Source organism: Lepidochelys kempii, chromosome 6, assembly GCF_965140265.1.
Source record: "Lepidochelys kempii isolate rLepKem1 chromosome 6, rLepKem1.hap2, whole genome shotgun sequence".
Classification (NCBI taxonomy): Eukaryota; Metazoa; Chordata; order Testudines; family Cheloniidae; genus Lepidochelys; species Lepidochelys kempii.
This window is the reverse complement of record NC_133261.1, coordinates 67313824-67332231: the sequence shown is the minus strand read 5'-3', so window position 1 is coordinate 67332231 and position 18408 is coordinate 67313824. Positions and strand designations below refer to the sequence as shown.

General features: G+C 39.7%; 1 protein-coding gene across 3 annotated transcripts in view; it reads right to left on the bottom strand.

The window, feature by feature from the left end:
* Positions 1-8: 8 nt before the first annotated feature.
* The window catches only part of PCNX1 (pecanex 1), a 122619-nt gene continuing 104219 nt past the window's right edge, over positions 9-18408 (bottom strand). For all 3 annotated transcript variants that reach the window (XM_073348508.1, XM_073348507.1, XM_073348509.1), the window contains 5 exons: positions 15499-15773; positions 13792-13997; positions 12134-12573; positions 10633-10773; positions 9-5096 (listed from right to left, as the gene is read on the bottom strand). In XM_073348508.1, the coding sequence (XP_073204609.1) occupies positions 4956-5096; positions 10633-10773; positions 12134-12573; positions 13792-13997; positions 15499-15773 (1203 nt within the window). In that variant the 3' untranslated portion in view covers positions 9-4955. The remainder of the gene's footprint in view (positions 5097-10632; positions 10774-12133; positions 12574-13791; positions 13998-15498; positions 15774-18408) is intronic.

The window sequence follows — 18408 nt, the reverse complement described above, 5'->3', positions numbered from 1 at the left end:
AGCACAAATGAAAAAAGAAAATTTTATTTCTCAGTGTTTCTTCACTGTCAATACTGTCCTTTTTGATACAACACATTGCAAAAAAATCTCTGCTTTTTCCATTTCAAACAACTACAATATTTACAGGCTGTTTTCAATTACACACACGCAGACACATACACGCTTACAGACACACGCAAATACATGTATCCCTATCCCTGGCAAGATATCTATATGCTGGTAGAGGCAATGTGTATTTTTCATAGCCCATTCAAAACTCAACCCACTCTCCCTATCTATGTTTTATTCCCCTCCTCCATCAATTTTCTAATCAGCGGCTCATTGTCAGGCCTACTTAGGGTCCTTATGGAACAAGTTAACATTAAGCTATATGATGTCTGTCTATCAAAGTCATGGGATGATTGAATTTGCCAGAGGTTATATATTCAAACTGTACACCAGAAATTATTAGATTGCTTGTATTCAAATGTTTGTGACTGAGTGATGTACATATACTCCTGAAGTCTTTTGGAGCAGCCATCTTAAATAATTTTTTCTTGGAAATATAAATATACAACACTGGGGTGAAATAAGTCATGTACTGTAGTTCCCACCAAGGCGTTATGTAACCACTGTTTTATTAAGGCACATAAATACAACTAATTTCTTACACTGTCTAGCTTCACTGCGTGAACTACATCATGCTATCATGTACTGAGTAATGCCAGACAACAAGAAGAGTTGAAACCTATATAATAGGTATAAAAGCCCCTTAATAAAATTAGCTACATAAAACCTATGGTGGTTTAACCAGATGTCCAATACGAGTTACTTATATATTTTAATTATTCATTATAAGAAATCCAAGCTGTTCTACTCTAGTTTGTGGAAGGAGAGTCCATTCTCTATTAATAAAGGTCTTCAAAAAGGTATAAGTTATGTATCTACAACACTGGGTCATTTAGTCTCTTGGGTCTGGTATCAGTGAAGTGATTCCCAGTTGGATATTTATTATTATTATTCCCCAAGGCAAAACTTTTAGGGCATCTGCCACAAATTGCCAAGGGCACAAATGCCACAGCATATCTATTCTGAATTTTCAGTTCATTACGCACCTAGGGTCTGCCCTCAAAGATCACCATCTGACAGAAAGCAGGATGGGATAGAGGAAGGACTGGAGATGAACTGCAAAGAGCTAATATGAAAATTGAGTCAAGGTCAGAAATGTGCAAGTGCCCCACTAAACAGGATATAGGGCCATTCAACTATTTACCTTTTTAAAAAATCCTTCCTCCCCCAACCTCATTGTGAAATCCTCTGGCACTTCCTGGTTTGCAAGAGAGATCCCAAAATTAATCCATCACTCTATGACATCACAGATACCATGAGTTGCATAGAAATTCAGGTAACAGTGGTGGTCAAATGCATGCTGGGATATCATTAGCAAAACCAGGAAGTATCAAAAAATTTCACAGGTAGCTAGTGTGGGAGAGAGGGAATTCAAGAATTTAAGTTGTGTTTTGCTGCTGAATGCCCCTGCAATCTGCTTAGTACAAACATTCAGTGTATTTCTGTACTTGAATATTCATTTTAGCTCAGCGGTAAGCCCTTAATGTATGTATCTATAGATACCGCCTTCAGAAACATCTACTTACAGAAACAAAGTAGATGTGGATCATATTCCCAGAGGCTACAAAGCTAGTCTTAACTGGAATGTCAATACAGCAAAATACCAGCAACACACAATGCTGCCAGAGGATAAGAGTGAAACCCTGCCACCATCTTTCTACATGGCTGAAGTTTCCATGTTGGACTGAGAAAGTTTAAGAACTCCATTCTACAGCCATGACATACTAGTCTGGTAGGACAACAATATGAGAATATTCAGGGCTTCCACTGTCCCCCAAAAATTCTTATGCATCAGTATTAACTCCTAATTGATTACACCACCACAAAAAAGAAAGCATAGCAATCAATTTAAAATAAATCTTGTTGAAGCACGGGCTGACCTAACATATTCGGAGTTAGCAGAATTTGGATAAGTTTTGTCCATTTAATTGTGAAATCAAGAGCCCACTAATTTAGTAGACAATCCAATATAAACTAATTTAGGTAATTTAAGGACTTTATAACCAAGTAACTGAAATATTGGAAGGTGAAAAAGCTAATTTTTAAAAGCCATATGGAAGGGTAAAATTGCAATTAGCTAATTTTCAGTGAGCATATCTGAAATCAGTTAATAGTAAATTATTAGGATTTACAAGCAGTTTTGGTGTTGGTGAAATACAGCTATCTGAATGACTTCACACAGACTTACTAATAATGCTTTCAGGAGAAGCTATTAACCTGTTAACTAACCAAGTTACAATCGGTCTTCAAATGTCAACACAGTGGAAGCCTTAAGATTAAAAATATAGATCCACAAGTCATATTTACTGTTTAAGACATGCCTTGGTTCTTCTAAATTTTACCATTTAACTTTGAATAATAAAGTGTTACTGTAGTATTTTTATATATCCTCAAAGCATATTATTAGGAATGGACTTGTTGCTGGGAGAAATTCATTATCTTTCCCAAAAGAGAGAAACAGAGATTGCACATAAAAACCATATTTGAAGAGGTGCTTCATCCAAGTTGTGATTTTTTTAAAATGGGGTATATGTATTTACTTTGCTTTTTAAGCATCTGATTCTCTCAAAGCATCAGAACAGTGAAGACCCTTGTATTAATACCAAAATTAGGGTCTATCCCCAGAGAGGATTCTCATTTGTTAGTCTTTGTGAAACCATATTCCAACTGATAAAGGAAATGGATCTTTTAACTGTCAGCAGAGAAAGGGCATAAAAGTACAAACCTTCATTAAAAATGGCTTCAACTCTAACAGAAATTTTCTTCACTCATGACAGCAAAGCTACAAAACTGCCTATCAAGTCAGCTACTTCACTATGTTTTCAGATAACTAGGAGATAAATTTAACCACACTATCGTGCACATTTGGTAAGGTGTTTCAACCAGACAAATGATTTCCAAGGTGGCAGATTCTGAACTGTGCATTTATGCAAAGATTAAATACTGCATATGTATAAACTGTACAGTAATATGGAATTGTAAAATGCACAGTACATAAAGTGTACACGCTTTGCATCGTATACAACATAAGCAAAGCCCGACAACAGGGCACTAGGAATTGGGTTCACAACTGACCAGACACTAGGAATAGAAGAGACTACTTTTTCATCGCTAAAAGCTTTATAGTAACTTGAGTCAGCATATCAACACTGCTTTGCAGGAGGCATTTGCTTCCTACATGTTCCTTACCCCTTGTAGGTTTACTCTTACATAAGTATATAATGGACTAGATTTCAGTGCTTACAGAGAAATAATTGCAACACATCCCCTGCAATCTGCTAAAACTCTCCCCCAGTTATACTACCTCGGAAGAAGAGGTAATGATGGGGGAGAGAAGATGGCTGCTCTCAAAAGCTAGGACTGCGTGAAGTTCTCTGCAGAACTGACCATAATTCCAGATCAGAGACAGGAAACAATCACAACATGGATTAAGAGAATCAAGTTTGAGGAGCTGCAACTTAAATCTAAACTGCCGTTTTCTCCTCACACCTCCATAGTAAATTTGAGTTTTACTTGTTTCCCTGAATACACACATTTTAAAAAACACAATAAAACCTAGGATATGTAACACATGAATAATTGAACTTCACAGTTATAAATACTCAAATTACAGTTACATAGAATATATAATCATTGAAAATAAAATTCAAGTCATAGAAAAGAATGAAGACTAGAGGGAAAGGAAAGGTGAGATGGTAAAAACGATACAACAGTTTAGGGCTGTGCCTCCTCCATAAGTCCTTTAAAAAAACCAAAAAACAAACAAAAAAAAACAACCAACCAAACCCCAGTTGTTTAACTGTACTGAATCTGAAAACCTTCAAGGTTGCAGAAAATAGACATGGACCATGGACTAAGATTCACCCCTACCTCCCTCAAAAATCTAGTGCCTCTTCCAGAGAAGAGCCATCAGTATAACTGAGTTAGCTTCAGGTGTAAAGGAGCAGAGAAGCCAGGACTATCTAAGAAAGACAAAGGATGCAAATTAGTGCATTGAGACCCACTTTAAAGCTGAATATGTTGTACAGATGATTGATGCACCACCACCAAAATAGCTTTTGATATAGTTATGGGGATATTCAGGTACATTACTAGATATTTGGTATTTTGCCATTTATTGTGAAAAGGATGCAATGCACTGATATGAAATACAGACTACTGAACCAAACAGAATCCATAGCACAGCTCTTACTGTCAACATGTATATGGAGAGGGAGGGGATTAATCCCAAAGGCAATTTAAATAATGATATTTTATTTATATATAAATAAATGTTCTGAGCAATCTCAGATATTTTAGTGCATTGCTGTAAAAAAATTAGTGCAGTTCTCTCATTAAAGATTTTAGCTCACAAGGAAGAAGATAATCTATACGTCTATACGTCTGCTCAGTCTCTCGCCACACATAAAACCTCTATATGGCTTTACGCTGAACCAAAGGTTTGTATGCTAGTCAGTTTCTTTAAATAAGGTGAATGGACGCCACATGCTCCGTTACAAAACATGGCAATTTTTGGCAAAGCAATTAGAAAAATATGAGGGGCTCCTATTTTAGAACTGAAGTTTGTTGATTTAAAGCAATACACAATGCATAAAACAAAGTTTCAAAACAAAAATGATGTCTCAACAAATCTTTACCCTTCATGCAAATGTTTCCTCAGCAGCTAACAACTTAAAAAAATCCAGCTCTTACACTTCTTTATTTTGGGGAAGGGCCTTCTACAAGCCTCCTGTTTTCAGGTCCTGTCCTATAACTGGACTAAAGTTTCATGCCCTGGGAGCATCCTCTCCTGACCCCTCCTCTCTTCTGAATCTTTGGAGGAGGGGAAGTTTAATTATCAGTGTGGCTCACACTTCAGCCCCAAGTTCTAGGACTCCAGTTTCAACCACAGCAACATATTTGTCTTCAATCTGGACCAGCAGGATGGTTTTATCTATGTGGGACCTACTCCCTGGATCTCTGCTGCAAGGCACCCAGCGGTGAATCACCTGGAGAAGGCAATCATAACAATATGAAAGGTTAGTTCCACACGGATTACTGCCATTTCATGGTGTTGATTTATAATTCTGTACTATAACAGGGCAGAGGCAAAACTACTGAAAATGTCATACAATCTAACCACACATTTTTCAATGCTAATATATCCATAGATATATTATTCTTGTAATACTTCCTCAAAATCTGCTATAATCTCTTTATGCCAGTAAGGAAAGCCTGGAAATACACTAAATAACTAGAGAAATGCTGTCTGGCACACAAAATCCAATGTAAGGAGGACGTATTTTGAGGGAAGGGGCCTATAAAAGATGTAAGACTTTACTTTTCTGTGCTCTGCAGAATCTTAGGTTTTCTTTTTGGTTTTCCTACAACTATAGAGCTTTCTAGTCCTCTAGATACAAAAGATGAAGACAGTCTTCCTACTGCATATTACCGCACCCTGTGTTTTTGTGTCTATAGCAGTAAAGAATGAAAACTCAAGAGGCTTACTTTCTGTCATTCATCTCAGTGGGGTGTTAAAAGAATACTTAAGTCTGTTTAAAAACACACTCATCAAGCTTAAACTATTACATATAAATAAAGAATAGCTGGGGTTGGATTTCAGCAATAGAAATCAAGTTAATCCCAACCAGACCCCATGTAACCACTGCAAACTCAGTGAAGAGCTGGGCGGAGGGGGAAGACAAGGAGGAACTTGGATATGAGGCTCCATTGACAGTGAAAATAAAGAGTCCCAAATTATTTCGGTGCACTGCAGTGAACAAACTGCAATTTAGGTTACAGTGATGCTCTAAATGCTTAGACCAATGAGACGTGAAATATTATACTCCTCCCCAAAAAGAGACTTTCAGAAACACTGGTTTGTTCTCTACCTCTACAAATTATTCACAAAAGATACTACAGAAAGGAACAGGATTTCAGAAGCACTGTTATTTGCTGTCTGTGTAGGAGCTTTGATAAACTGCATTTCTTCAACAAAGAAAATCTGTGCTATTTTGGTATACATTTAACAAACTTTCACAAAGCAGGGTACTGTAATTGTATTTAATAGCAAAGCAGAAGCACCACTTAGGAAAGAAGCAGGATGCACATAATGTTGAGAAATTTGAGACGAGTTCAGTTACCTTTAAAAGCATAATTAAAAAAATATATATAATTGAAGGGGCCAACAAAAACCCCTCACTGATCACAGGAGAATTAATACATACTTTCTGAAAGCCAATGTACAGAACATCTCAAACAAAACCCAAGTAATTTCTACAATTTTTTGGAAAAACAGCTTACAAACCAGGTACAGAAGACACACACACAGATCTTAGAGCAGAGGTCCCGAACCCTTGTGGGAGCTCTGGTCCTACCCATCTCATGTCCCATCATGCAGTTTTCAAAAACAGATTCTGTCCATTCTCTCTTGAGTCTTCTCTCTCCCCTCTCCACCTTCTCCCCTTTCTTTTTGTTCATTTTTGCTCTGGTTCACTGCTTCTCTCTCTAGTTATTCCCTCTGAAAGCTATTCTCTTTCCCCTGGTTACTCAACAGAAAGCTATGCACTACTTGGTGTGGGGGTGTGCTTATTAGTTGCTCAGTGGTCCAAGACACATGCTCCTGTAGCTGAGCTGGGTGTTTTGAGAGCAGACAGTGCCTTTGGCGAGTAAGCTTTTTCTTGTGTCCCAGTGTGCATGAGCATCTCCTTTGCTCAGTTGCATTAAAAGACTGCAAAAGGAGCAGGAAGGGAAGTGAGTTTCAAGTGAGCTTTACCAACAGCAGCAAGTTTGTTATAGGGAGTTGAAGTAGATCCAATGTCATGAAGCCTTTACCACACAACTCCTTCTATGCACACTCCTGGAGGGAGTGCCCTCCCTCTTCCCCAAGGTTAAAAGACACCATCCTAGAGAAAAACCGCTAGCACTATGTTCCAGAAAGGAAGTAATGCTCCAGAATTACTGAACAGAACTATTCACACAAATAAACATTTAGATCAGCAGCTTATTCTAATCTTCAAACTCTCTCTTTTTAACCTTCCTCTCTTTCCTTATCATCATCAAACAGTGTAGATGCTGGCATCCTGTGACAAGCAAGGCCAGTTAACGAATTCCTTGGAAGCAATTCCCAAGTGACGCTGGCCAACTGCCAAGGAGTATTCAGAATGATATGCATTATCACTAGGATATTCCTTATCTGCAATGGCTAACAGAGTAAGTTCCAAAACTAGAAGGCACAGTATTAACAACCTAGACCCTTAGTTTGCTTATTATGTCTTATATACAATACCACTAACAGCTGCTGTATTAAGTCAAGTTTACAACTAAGATTTAATGCACATGAGCCATAAGAGTGGACTGCCAATGGCAATACAAATTCAGTCACGGACAAGGGGAATTTATTTCCGTGTTCTTCATTCACACACTTAAAAATCCAGTTAGACTCTAGCTGTTCATGGAAGCCAACACTTCTAAGCATAAGACACTAATAGTGGTTAGAACAGAGCACTGGGTGTCAAGATATTCAAGTTCGTTTCCCTGCTGCCACTGTCTGGCCTTGAACAAGTTGTAACTACTCTGCACTTCTCTTCCTTCTCTCTCTTCCCCAATAGGTACAATAGGCATAAGTTTTTACCATCTTCTTAAAACACTTTGAGAGCCTTTGTTGAAAGGTGCTAAAAGGAAAAAGTATGTTGCATTTTTGGCTGCCAATTGAAAGACTGGTTTTTTCCTTCGGGACAAAATTTCCCATATGACAATCCCTACAAGAAAGTTTAGGATGCTTTAAAAAGTCTCCTTAGGCTTCTCAGGGGTGATTAAAAAAAACTGGGGTGGGGTGGATCAAAGATTTTAAAAAATCTCAATACCCAGCCTCCCTGGAATAGCTTCCTGGATGCTTGGGTGGAGTGGAGTGTTATTTGCAGGCTGCAAACACAACCAGTTTATTTTCTAATGCATACCACTGAATGCCTAAGTAGGAAGTCTGAACTGCTAAGCATTAGAAAGTCCTTGTTCCCAATGCCAGACAATACATGCACACATCATTTTAGAGTAGTGTGTCTTCCCTGGTAGTTCTTATGCCTTTCATATTTAAGGGCATTCTGACTTATTTGCTTGTATCATTCAGCTCTGAATATTATAGTGATCTTGAAGAACACCTCTCTTGGGGCCGAGCACTGATCCAGGAGTGACTAACTGTGTATAAGTAAAATGATGAGATTTCTGAAAGGTAGAGCTGCAGTTTTCTAGAAAGGAAACTATTTCAGTACTTACTAATCCTCTCCACTAGATGCAGTGAAAGGTGAAGTTGCAGCTATAACAGCGGAGGAGAAGAGGGATTACAATTAATAGGCTGCTGGAAAACTGAGTTAGACTAGATCTTTGTTTTCAGTTGAATCTCAGAACTTCCTTTTTATATACAGAAATAAACCAGAGACCTAATTGTGTTATCTCACTACATAATTGACTCAACCCTATCTGCATTATAGTGATTTGATTTAAAGCCAAAATACCATTAAACTAAGCAATTCCTGCAATATTAAGGCTGGCTGGTAAATTCATCTTTTGCATACTCTCAGGAGTTCATAATTTTAGGAAAGGAAAACTGAAGGCCGGGTGAATAGTACAGTAATTTAAATGCAATGCACATAAAGGGTTTTGTTTAGGTTTGTTTGTTGTTTTTTGCATAGGGCTGTTGATTAATCACAGTTAACTCATGCGATTAACAAAAAAATTAACTGTGATGAAAAAAAGTAATCAGTTTTAATTGTACTATTAAAAAGTAGAATACCAACTGAAATTTATTAAATATTTTGGATGTTTTTCTACATTTTCATAAATATTGTGTTGTAATTGAAATCAAAGTGCATATTATTTTTACTACAAATATTTGCACAGTGAAAATGATAAAAGAAATAATATTTTTCAATTCACCTCATATAAGTATTGTCGTGCAATCTTTGTTGTGAAAGTGCAATTTACAAATGTAGATTTCTTTCCTTACATAACTGCACTCAAAAACAAAACAATGTAAAACTTCAGAGCCTACGAAGTCCACCCATCCTACTTCCTGTTCAGCTAATCGCTAAGACAAACAAGTTTATTTACATTTACAGGAGACAATGCTGCCGCTTCTTGTTCACAACGTCACCAGAAAGTGAGAACAGGCATTTGCGTGGCACTTTTGTAGCCAGCATTGCAAAGTATTTACGTGCCAGATACGTTAAACATTCGTAGGCACCTTCATGCTTCAGCCACCATTCCAGAGGACATGCTTCCATGCTGATGGCACTCGTTAAAAAAAAACGTGTTAATTAAATTTGTGACTGAACTCCTTGGGGGAGAACTGTATGTCCCCTGCTCTGTTTTACTCACATTCTGCCATATATTTCACATTATAGCAGTCTTGGATGATGACCCAGCTGTTGATGATGACATGCTGTTCATCATTTTAAGAGCACTTTCACAGAATGCAAAGAAGGTTACCAATGTGAGATTTCTAAAGATAGTTACAGCAGTCGACCCAAGGTTTAAGAATCTGAACTGCCTTCCAAAATCTGAGAGGGACAAGGTGTGGAGCATGCTTTCAGAAGTCTTAAAAGAGCAACACTCCGACGTGGAAACTACAGAACCTGAACCACCAAAAAAGAAAATCAACCTTCTGCTGGTGGCATCTGACTCAGATAATGAAAATGAACATGTGTCGGTCCGCACTGCTATGGATTGTTATCAAGCAGAACCAGTCATCACCATGGACGCATGTCCACTGGAATGGTGGTTGATGCATGAAGGGACATATGACTCTTTAGCTCATCTGGCACATGAATATCTTGCAATGCCGGCTACAACAGTACAATGAGAACACTGGTTCTCACTTTCAGGTGACATTGTAAACATGAAGCCGGCAGCATTATCTCCTGCAAATGTAAACAAACTTATTTGTCTGAACAAGAAGTAGGACTGAGTGGACTTGCAAGCTCTAAAAATGTTACATTGTTTTATTTTTGAATGCAGGGTTTTTTGTACATAATTCTAAATTTGTAAGTTCAACTTTCATGAGAAAGATTGCACTACAGTACTTGTATTAGGTGAATTGAAAAATACTATTTCTTTTGTTTTTTTACAGCACAAATTTGTAATAAAAATAAATATAAAGTGAGCACTGTACACTTTGTATTCTGTGTTGTAATTGAAATCAATATATTTGAAAATGTAGAAAACATCCAAAAATATTTAAATAAATGGTATTCTATTATTAACAGTGTGATTAATCATGCGATTAATTTTTTTAATCACTTAAACAGCCCTACTTTTGCACTAAAGACTCTATCTTGCACCTTTTGGATTGGTTTCAGAAATTTCATGCAGTTCAAGTGAGGACCTAGGCTCCTTCTTCCATACAGGTAGTAACTCAAAAGAACATCTGCTCCACCAGCATATGATCAAATATGCCTTCTGAATGGTGGCTGCACAGTGTTTCAGACTGATCTTTTACAAAGTTGACTCCCCACCACCCTTTCACAAAATCAGCTTCCAAGTGAAACTTACATGGCCTTCCATGCCTTCCTGAGGACTCCAGTCTTTCCAGCTATTTCTTCCAGCTTTTAGCCGTATCACCTCATCTGGCCACTGCAGCTCCTTCCTTTTAGACATGTTGATCCCTTCCAGTACTTGGCTGGGATCCATTATCTAAAATGAAAAGTAGAAATTGATTTTAGACTATTATAGGCCCACCAATTAATGGTTAATAGTGAAACTGTAACTGTTCCCTTAGATGCTACTCATAAAAATGTTGCTCTTTAAAGGACTGATCTTGCACCCACTAGAGTCAATGGCAAAGCTTCAGTGGATTTCAGTAGTGCAGATTCAAGCCCTAAGTTAGCTAAGAGCTGCACTTTAAAAAACTTGAGTGGCACAGGCCTTCAGATTTGGGAAGGCTCAGAGGATTTATCACCAGGCAAAAGAACTAAGTTCCATTTAGGATGCACAGCAGAGACCAGCCAGTGTTTTGAAATTAACAGGCTTCCTGCACCTGGAAGAGGTCAGCAGGAAAGCATTGTGGAAAACCTCCCTCAAGTTGTGAACAAACAGGGAGCTGCTTAGATACCCACCATCACACTAAGAGTTTACAGAAGGGACACGGAAGAAATATTATTGGGAAAAAACAGTTTTAAAAGAAGGGCACTGAATGTTAGCAGATCTTAGCTGTATTTTACTTAGCTCACCCCTGCCAGCATACAAAAGCTACAAAACTGAGGCCTGCCAAATTTATTCGCAATTGTCCGTGGTTACTGAATGACTACGACCAAGACAGGCTTCAGTATGGCATTAAGTTGTGTCACCATGTGAAGCAAGCTGGATACGACCTTTGTGGTACTGGGGACTACTTCTTCATTTATTCCAGCAACACTCTATTGTAAGCATATACTAGGGTTTATTGAAAGCCACATGAGCTAGAGCTTGTGTTTAGCTTCCAGATTTCAACAAAACCACCAAGGTTTCCCCAGACAACTTAAATCAATGGTGAACTGGCACATGCGCAAAGACTTTGTTCAATTCTTTGTTATTGCCACATACAATGAAAAGGAAACTGACAATATTTTTACAGTGACTACTATAGAAAATTTTCTTAGTTTGCAAATCAAAAAATACAAACTGCCAGCACTGCTGAGGAAGCTGTTCTGGCTTTCATGTTACAACCAGTAAATAAAGATACCACAAGCAAAACTAAGCTTATAATTTTGTTGTTAATGTATGAAGCAGAACAGAATCTAGCCCTCTCACAGCTCTGTGCTAAAATAAAACATGTCTGTAATGTGCGTAGATATTGCTCAGTATTCCAGTAGGCCACTTGTTCAGCAAAATAAAGATGAACCTTTCTAGTCATAACTGCACTTCTGTTCTGCACTGAGAAACTCAAGGACGTGTGTGTGGATAGAAGACAGGGGTAGTGTTCTTTAGTTGCTACAAGGTGTAAAATAATAAAAATGAGAGGAAAAAATAAGGGCTAAAAATGTGTAGATTAAACATGTTCTTCTGGCTGATTCACCTGGATTCTGTAAATAACTTCATCCCTTTTGGCTTGCATATGGTTTGCAGGGCTTGCATTACCACCTGACTGTGCATCAGTTACGTTATTCCCTCCTTCTGTTCCTAGGAAGCCCACAAGGGCATGTTGTTTACAGGCTGGGATGCTTTGGCTGGAGCTGCTGGAAGAGGGTAGGCCATGCTGCATGATGACAACGCCAGTCTGGCTAGTGGGTTCCATTTGGTTCACCATGGATAGGCGAGACTGGATGGAGGATGGGAGGTTACGAAGGGATATCTGACTGGTGGAAGAGCGTCGGCAAGGCACAAAGCCTGTAGTGGACGTGCGAAGTGATGAATGACGACTGCTGTAGCAATAAGATGAATGGCTGGCTACTGAGGCACGAGCAGGGGAATGTCTGACAAGGCTTGACTGCACAGAATGGGAGCTGTGACTGGTGCCTAACAAAAAAACAAAAACGGAATCAGGAGAGTTGATAGTTTTAATACATGCCTCCCACATATTTTAGACTTTACACACTTACAAAAGTGTTTTGGCACCTTGATACAAAATTGATGAGCATATCAGAAATGCCTGGAATACTTCAGAGGCAAGATGTCCTTTCAACAATGAAATATTTGAATATGTTCAATTAATCTTAACTGGTTTAAGAAACTGATATTACATTGCTAGGAGCATAGATGCAACAGTGTAAGTGTCCTTGATAAGTATGAACCCAGCTCTTATTGCATTAATGAAGTATTTCGTTAATGCTGAAGAGTTTAGTTTCTCATTCTATGTTGTCTAATTCTGCCAGTAACATTTGCAGTGTTTCAGAACCACCAAATATTCTTAGTCAAACATGTGGCTTGACTGGACTCCTAAGTGTGCATCAAAAAGTTTAGTTACTATTGCTGCTATTTTAACTAGTTCTGAAATGTTTAATTAGATTTGAAGTTGGCAAAGAAAAACCATGAGAATTTTAGCTCTTAGTGTTATTTAATGCATATTAATTAATGCTCCTCTCTGGTGCCAGACAGTTGTAGATACCCCATCACAATTATGGACCTTATAATGCTATACGGTATGACGAGATTCAGAAGCTGGCAATGTACTAATCTGTAAAATAGTTCTGTTTTTCTTGAAAGGCAAATGAAAGCAACTATACCTCAGGAAACACATATGCTCAATTACCTCCAGTTCCTCACTAGATCACTAATGGTGCTCCTTAGGTACTGTTTAACTGAAACCCTGCAGCAACAGACAATTTACTCCACAGTAGCAGTAAGGTTGTAGTAGCATAAAAGACAGATAGTCACATTTATAAAACACTTGTTATGAGTTTGGTATTTGTGAACACAAGGGAACAGAAGAACTGGTGCAGGTTAGCCATCCTGTAGAGAGGTGCTAAGAAAGGCTATCCCACTCAACTCTGGTCAGCATATCAATCCTGATCTGCAATCCTCAAACCATTCCAGTAGCAGTCCAGAAACCTGCCACTGTGCTAAACTGCATTGAGATTTTGCGATATGAATCCATTTCCATTGGGAATTAAGATTACAGAATCAAAATTAATTTTGTGCTTGTAGCCCAGCCCTGATCTACAGTGGTGAAAGGCTAGCTAGTATTTATGTACAGTTCCAATATTTTATATAATATACACTTTAGGTTAGTTTTACCTAGTGTTGAGGGGTGAGAAGTGACAGGAGGGTGGAGTCCCACGCCAGGGCCCTGCCCTGTAATTAAATTCCCTCCTCCTTGTGACATGCTGCTTTGCGACTCATTGGCAGCTCCATTGTTACTTGTGCAGGAAACCCCACCTCCAGCATCTGAATCTTCAATGTTTCCACCACTGTTGCAGCCAGCACCACAACCTTTCCTTAATCTGAGAACAGAATGAGAATCAATTGTATTAGTGAACAGAAAAAAGTGACCAGACATCAGTTTCAACTATATTGCTTTTTCTTCTGTACTATGCTTTCCCCAACTTGTAGGCTGCTGTCTGAGACAGCACTAAAAATATTTTCCTGACAAACATATAAGTGATACTTACTTTTATTTATGTAGTACCAACTGTTTACAAATGTGACTTGGAGAATTCATTGGCAATACTTTTAATAACAAATACTAGAATTTATTGCTCTTCTATTTTGTGGTCATATTAGCATCAGAGTTTATGCTGTTCTGTCTATAATGGCTGTCATTTATCTCTAATTTCAGGCTTTTCCTCATACTTTTTCTCTCTTTATGTTTAAAATGAGCAGGAAAGAACTGTTAGCTTTTTTCATCTGTTTCTTTTCTTATCGCTTTAGCAATGGATTTCAGTTATGACATACTTTAGTGACTATGAAGTGCTAGGGTTATTTGAGATTTTTATACTGCCCAAGCCAGCATTTGAACATTTAGGTGGGTTAATCCATTTGTTAGCTGGAGCCTGTAAGCTTTTATTTTTACAATGTTGTTTGGAGGGCTACACTTCATTTAGCCTCACTAAAGAAAGCACATTTACTCATCCTCCAGTCCCTAGTACTACTCTTGTTCTTCTGTTCTCAGATACATTGCCAAATCCTTTCCCAGTCTCTTTGCTTCTTGATCTAGGATTTTGAAGTATAATTAGCTTAGGTCTAATGCTTTGTTATGGTACTGTGACAGGTTTTTCTAGCAATATGCTGGAGAAGTGGTTTGGGGTGGAGAAGAGATATGTCACAGCTTGCAGTAAATACACCACACAATTTTGAGGAAACAGCCAATTTCTACTTATATACTATAGGTGTACAGCATGGTTATACCTACATTTAGTCAAATACTCGTGTAGTACTAACATTTAGAATGGTATGTTGCTTACATATTCAAAGTGCTGTACAAAATCATCAATCTTGAAAGTATTAATGCCTTACATAATTTTACTCATGAGAGAGTCCCAGTTACTTCAGTGGGACTACTCACATATTTAAGCATATTTAAGACCTGCATGAATCTTCCCCACACCTTTGTGAGGTAGATTATTATACTCCTCTTATGGACAGAATAAACTGAGGCATTGAAAAGTGACACACAAACCCCACAGCAGGTCACTGGCACAGCTAAGATCCCATCTCAAGACATAATGTTTCCACCTAGAATTATTTTTATGAGTTGTTAAAACTGGACACGATATTCTAATTGGCAAAATGCTTGGGATGTTGTCCACGTGGCCTGCTGAACAACACTCTTGCCATAGTAGGGCCATGTGTTGCAATTGTGACTGAAGGGAAAAATACTGAGAGGCAGCCACACTTCTGTGAATTCCATAAATTATGCTCTGCTAAGATGTACTAACATCTTAGCATTGACAGTGATGTTACTGAATAGCTGAGTGCTCTTAAGAACTCATTTCCACAGCTCACCTGTGCCATGTGGACACTATGAAGTTTCTTATATTTCCCAAACTGATAGCGCCCCCAAGAAACTCCTTGAGCTGATCATGGCTATCTGAATAGGAAGTAGTCAAAGGTGAGACGTAGATTGGGTATCCAATGGGCTGGTCACAGGAAGAATTGATCATATTCCTCAAAGCCTGCTTTGCATTTTGGATGCTCCCTCTTTCTGGGTTACGGTTACGCAGGAAGACAAGTTCCTGTTGCTGCCCTGCCCAGAGGCCACGTACACACTCCTTATTTACCTGCAAAAGAACAACAAAAACCAAGAAAAAAAAAGGACATCAGAAAACTAGTCAAGGAGAGGAAGAAAGAAAAAAAAAAAGCTACTAACCTTCCATAACTGTTGTTCTTTGAGATGTGTTGCTCATGTCTATTCCAATATACGTGCATGCTTGCCCCGAGCGCTGCTGCCAGAAAGTTTTTCCCTCTGTGGTATTCATCAGGTCAGGTCTGGTGCCCTCTGGAGTTATGCTCTCATAGTGCTGGTATAAAGGATGCTGCCAACCCACTGACCCCTCAGTTCCTTCTTGCCAGCTAACTCCGATAGCGAGGCAGTAGTGGGAGGTTTTAGAATGGACATAAGCAACACATCTCAGAGAACAGCAGCTATGGAAGGTTAGTAACTGCTTTTTCTTCTTTGAGTGCTTGCTCATATCCATTCTAATGTAGGTTACTCCCAAGCAGATGTAAGGGGTGGGTTTTGGAGCTCACTGACAAGCAGATTGTAGCACTGCTCTGCCAAACCTAGCATCGTCTTTAGCCTGCTGAATCATGGTATAGTGAGACACGAAAGTGTGGACTGAAGACCACATTGCTGCTCTACAGATATCCTAGACAGGGACCTGTGCCACAAATGCAACTGAAGATGTTTGTGCCCTTGGGGACAGAGCAGGGACTTTCATCGTATCATAGCATTTGCAGCTACAGGACATGATCCACTATGAAATTCTCTGGGCTGAGACTGAAAGACCCTTCATCCTGTCTGTAACAGCCACAAAAAATTGAGTCATTTTTCAAAATGGATTTAGTTCTTTCTGTGTAGAAGGCCAGCGTGCGTCTGACATCTAGTTAGTGAAGCCTCTGCTACTGGTTTGTTGGCATGCCGTTTCAGACAGAAGACCAGAAAGAATAGGTCTTGATTACTATGGAATTATGAAACCATCTCTGGGATAAAGGCTGGGTGAGGCCATAACTCGACCTTGTCCTTGAAGAATACTGTGTATGGAGGTTCTGAAGTAAGGGCCCTAATCTTGGATACCCTTCTGGCCGAAGTAATGGCCACCAAGAAAGCCACCTTCCAGGACAAATAGAGCAGAGAACACATTGCCAATGGCTCGAATGGGGAACCCATGATCCTTGAGAACACCAGGTTGAGATTCCAAGGGGTACAACCTGTCAAGTCCCTTGAGAAACCTACTGCAGATTGAGTTTGCAAAGATGGACCAGCCATTCACCCACAGACGAAAAGCCAAAATTGCAGTCAGGTGGACACTAATCGATTAAACCAACAGCACCTGCTCCTTCAGGTGTAGCAAGCAGTCCAGAATGAATGGCACTGATGATTGCATGGGCAAGACACCTTTCTGCACTCACCAGATCAAGAACCTTTTCCAGTTTGCCAGGTACATAGTTCTAGCGGACGGTTTTCTACTCCCTAAAAGAGCTTCTCGAACCAGTCCGGAGCATGAGCTTCCAGGCCATAAGATGAAAAGCCTTGAGGTTTGGGGGACGCAGGGGTCCTGGGATATTAGGTCTGGAACCTGCGGTAGTCAGATTTGCGTTTCTACTGATAGGTTCAAGAGTGTCATGAACCAGTGCTGGCGTGGCCAGGCCAGGGCTATCAGGATGACTCCTGCTCTGTCCCACCTGATCCTCAGCAAGCCCTTGTGTATGAGAGGAATGGATGAGAATGCATAGAACAGATGTCCCATCCAGGGCAAGAGGAAGACATCTGTCAGAGATCCTGGACTGTGGCCCAGGAAAGGGCAGAACTGGAGACACTTCCTGTTGCACCTCGTTGCAAATGGATCTATTTGGGGAGTTCCCCACTTCCGGAAGATGACTTGTAGGATCTCTAGGTGGATGGACCACGTGTAGTGGTTGGAGAAAACCCTGCTGAGGTGATCGGTAAGTTGGTTCTGAGAACCTGGCAATAGGTTTCCTTGAGGTGAATTAAGTGGGCTATACAAAATTCCCATAAGCAAAGTGCCTCTTGGCACAGGTGAGAAGAGCGTGCTCCGCCCTGTCTGTTGATATAGAACATGGCTGTTGTGTTGCCTGTACAGACTGACATGCACCTGCCTGCTACATGGGTTTGGAATGCCTGGAAGGTCAGGCGAATTGCCCTGTGCGCTCTGACATTGATGTGCAACAAAAACTCTTCTGGAGACCAGAGGCCCTGAGTCCTGAGGAAGTCCAAGTGAGGTCACCACCCCATTGCCAAAGTCTGATGAGAGACTGACAATTGGGGGTCTTGAGAAAGGTATTCCTGCGCACACTGTTAGCAGGTCTAGCCACCAATCGTGGGAAGTAATCACCAATGGGGAAACTGTAGTGACTGAGTCTACATGATTTAGGTTTGGCGAGTATACTGACACCAGCCATGCTTGGAGAGGTATGGGCTGAAGTCTCTTGTGATGAGCCACATAGGTGCAAGACGTGATGTGGACCAGGAGCTGTAAGCAATTTTTTGCCATGATGACAGGGTGATTCTTGAGGCTTTCTGTAGGTTTCTTTATTGCTTGGAAGCGTGCTTCTGGGAGAGAAGCTCTGGCCTGTACCAAGTCCAGAACTGCCCTGAAGAATTCTATCCTCTGGACCAGGAAGAAGGTGGATTTCTGTGCATTTATGAGCAGACCTAAGTTCTGGAAGGTCGAC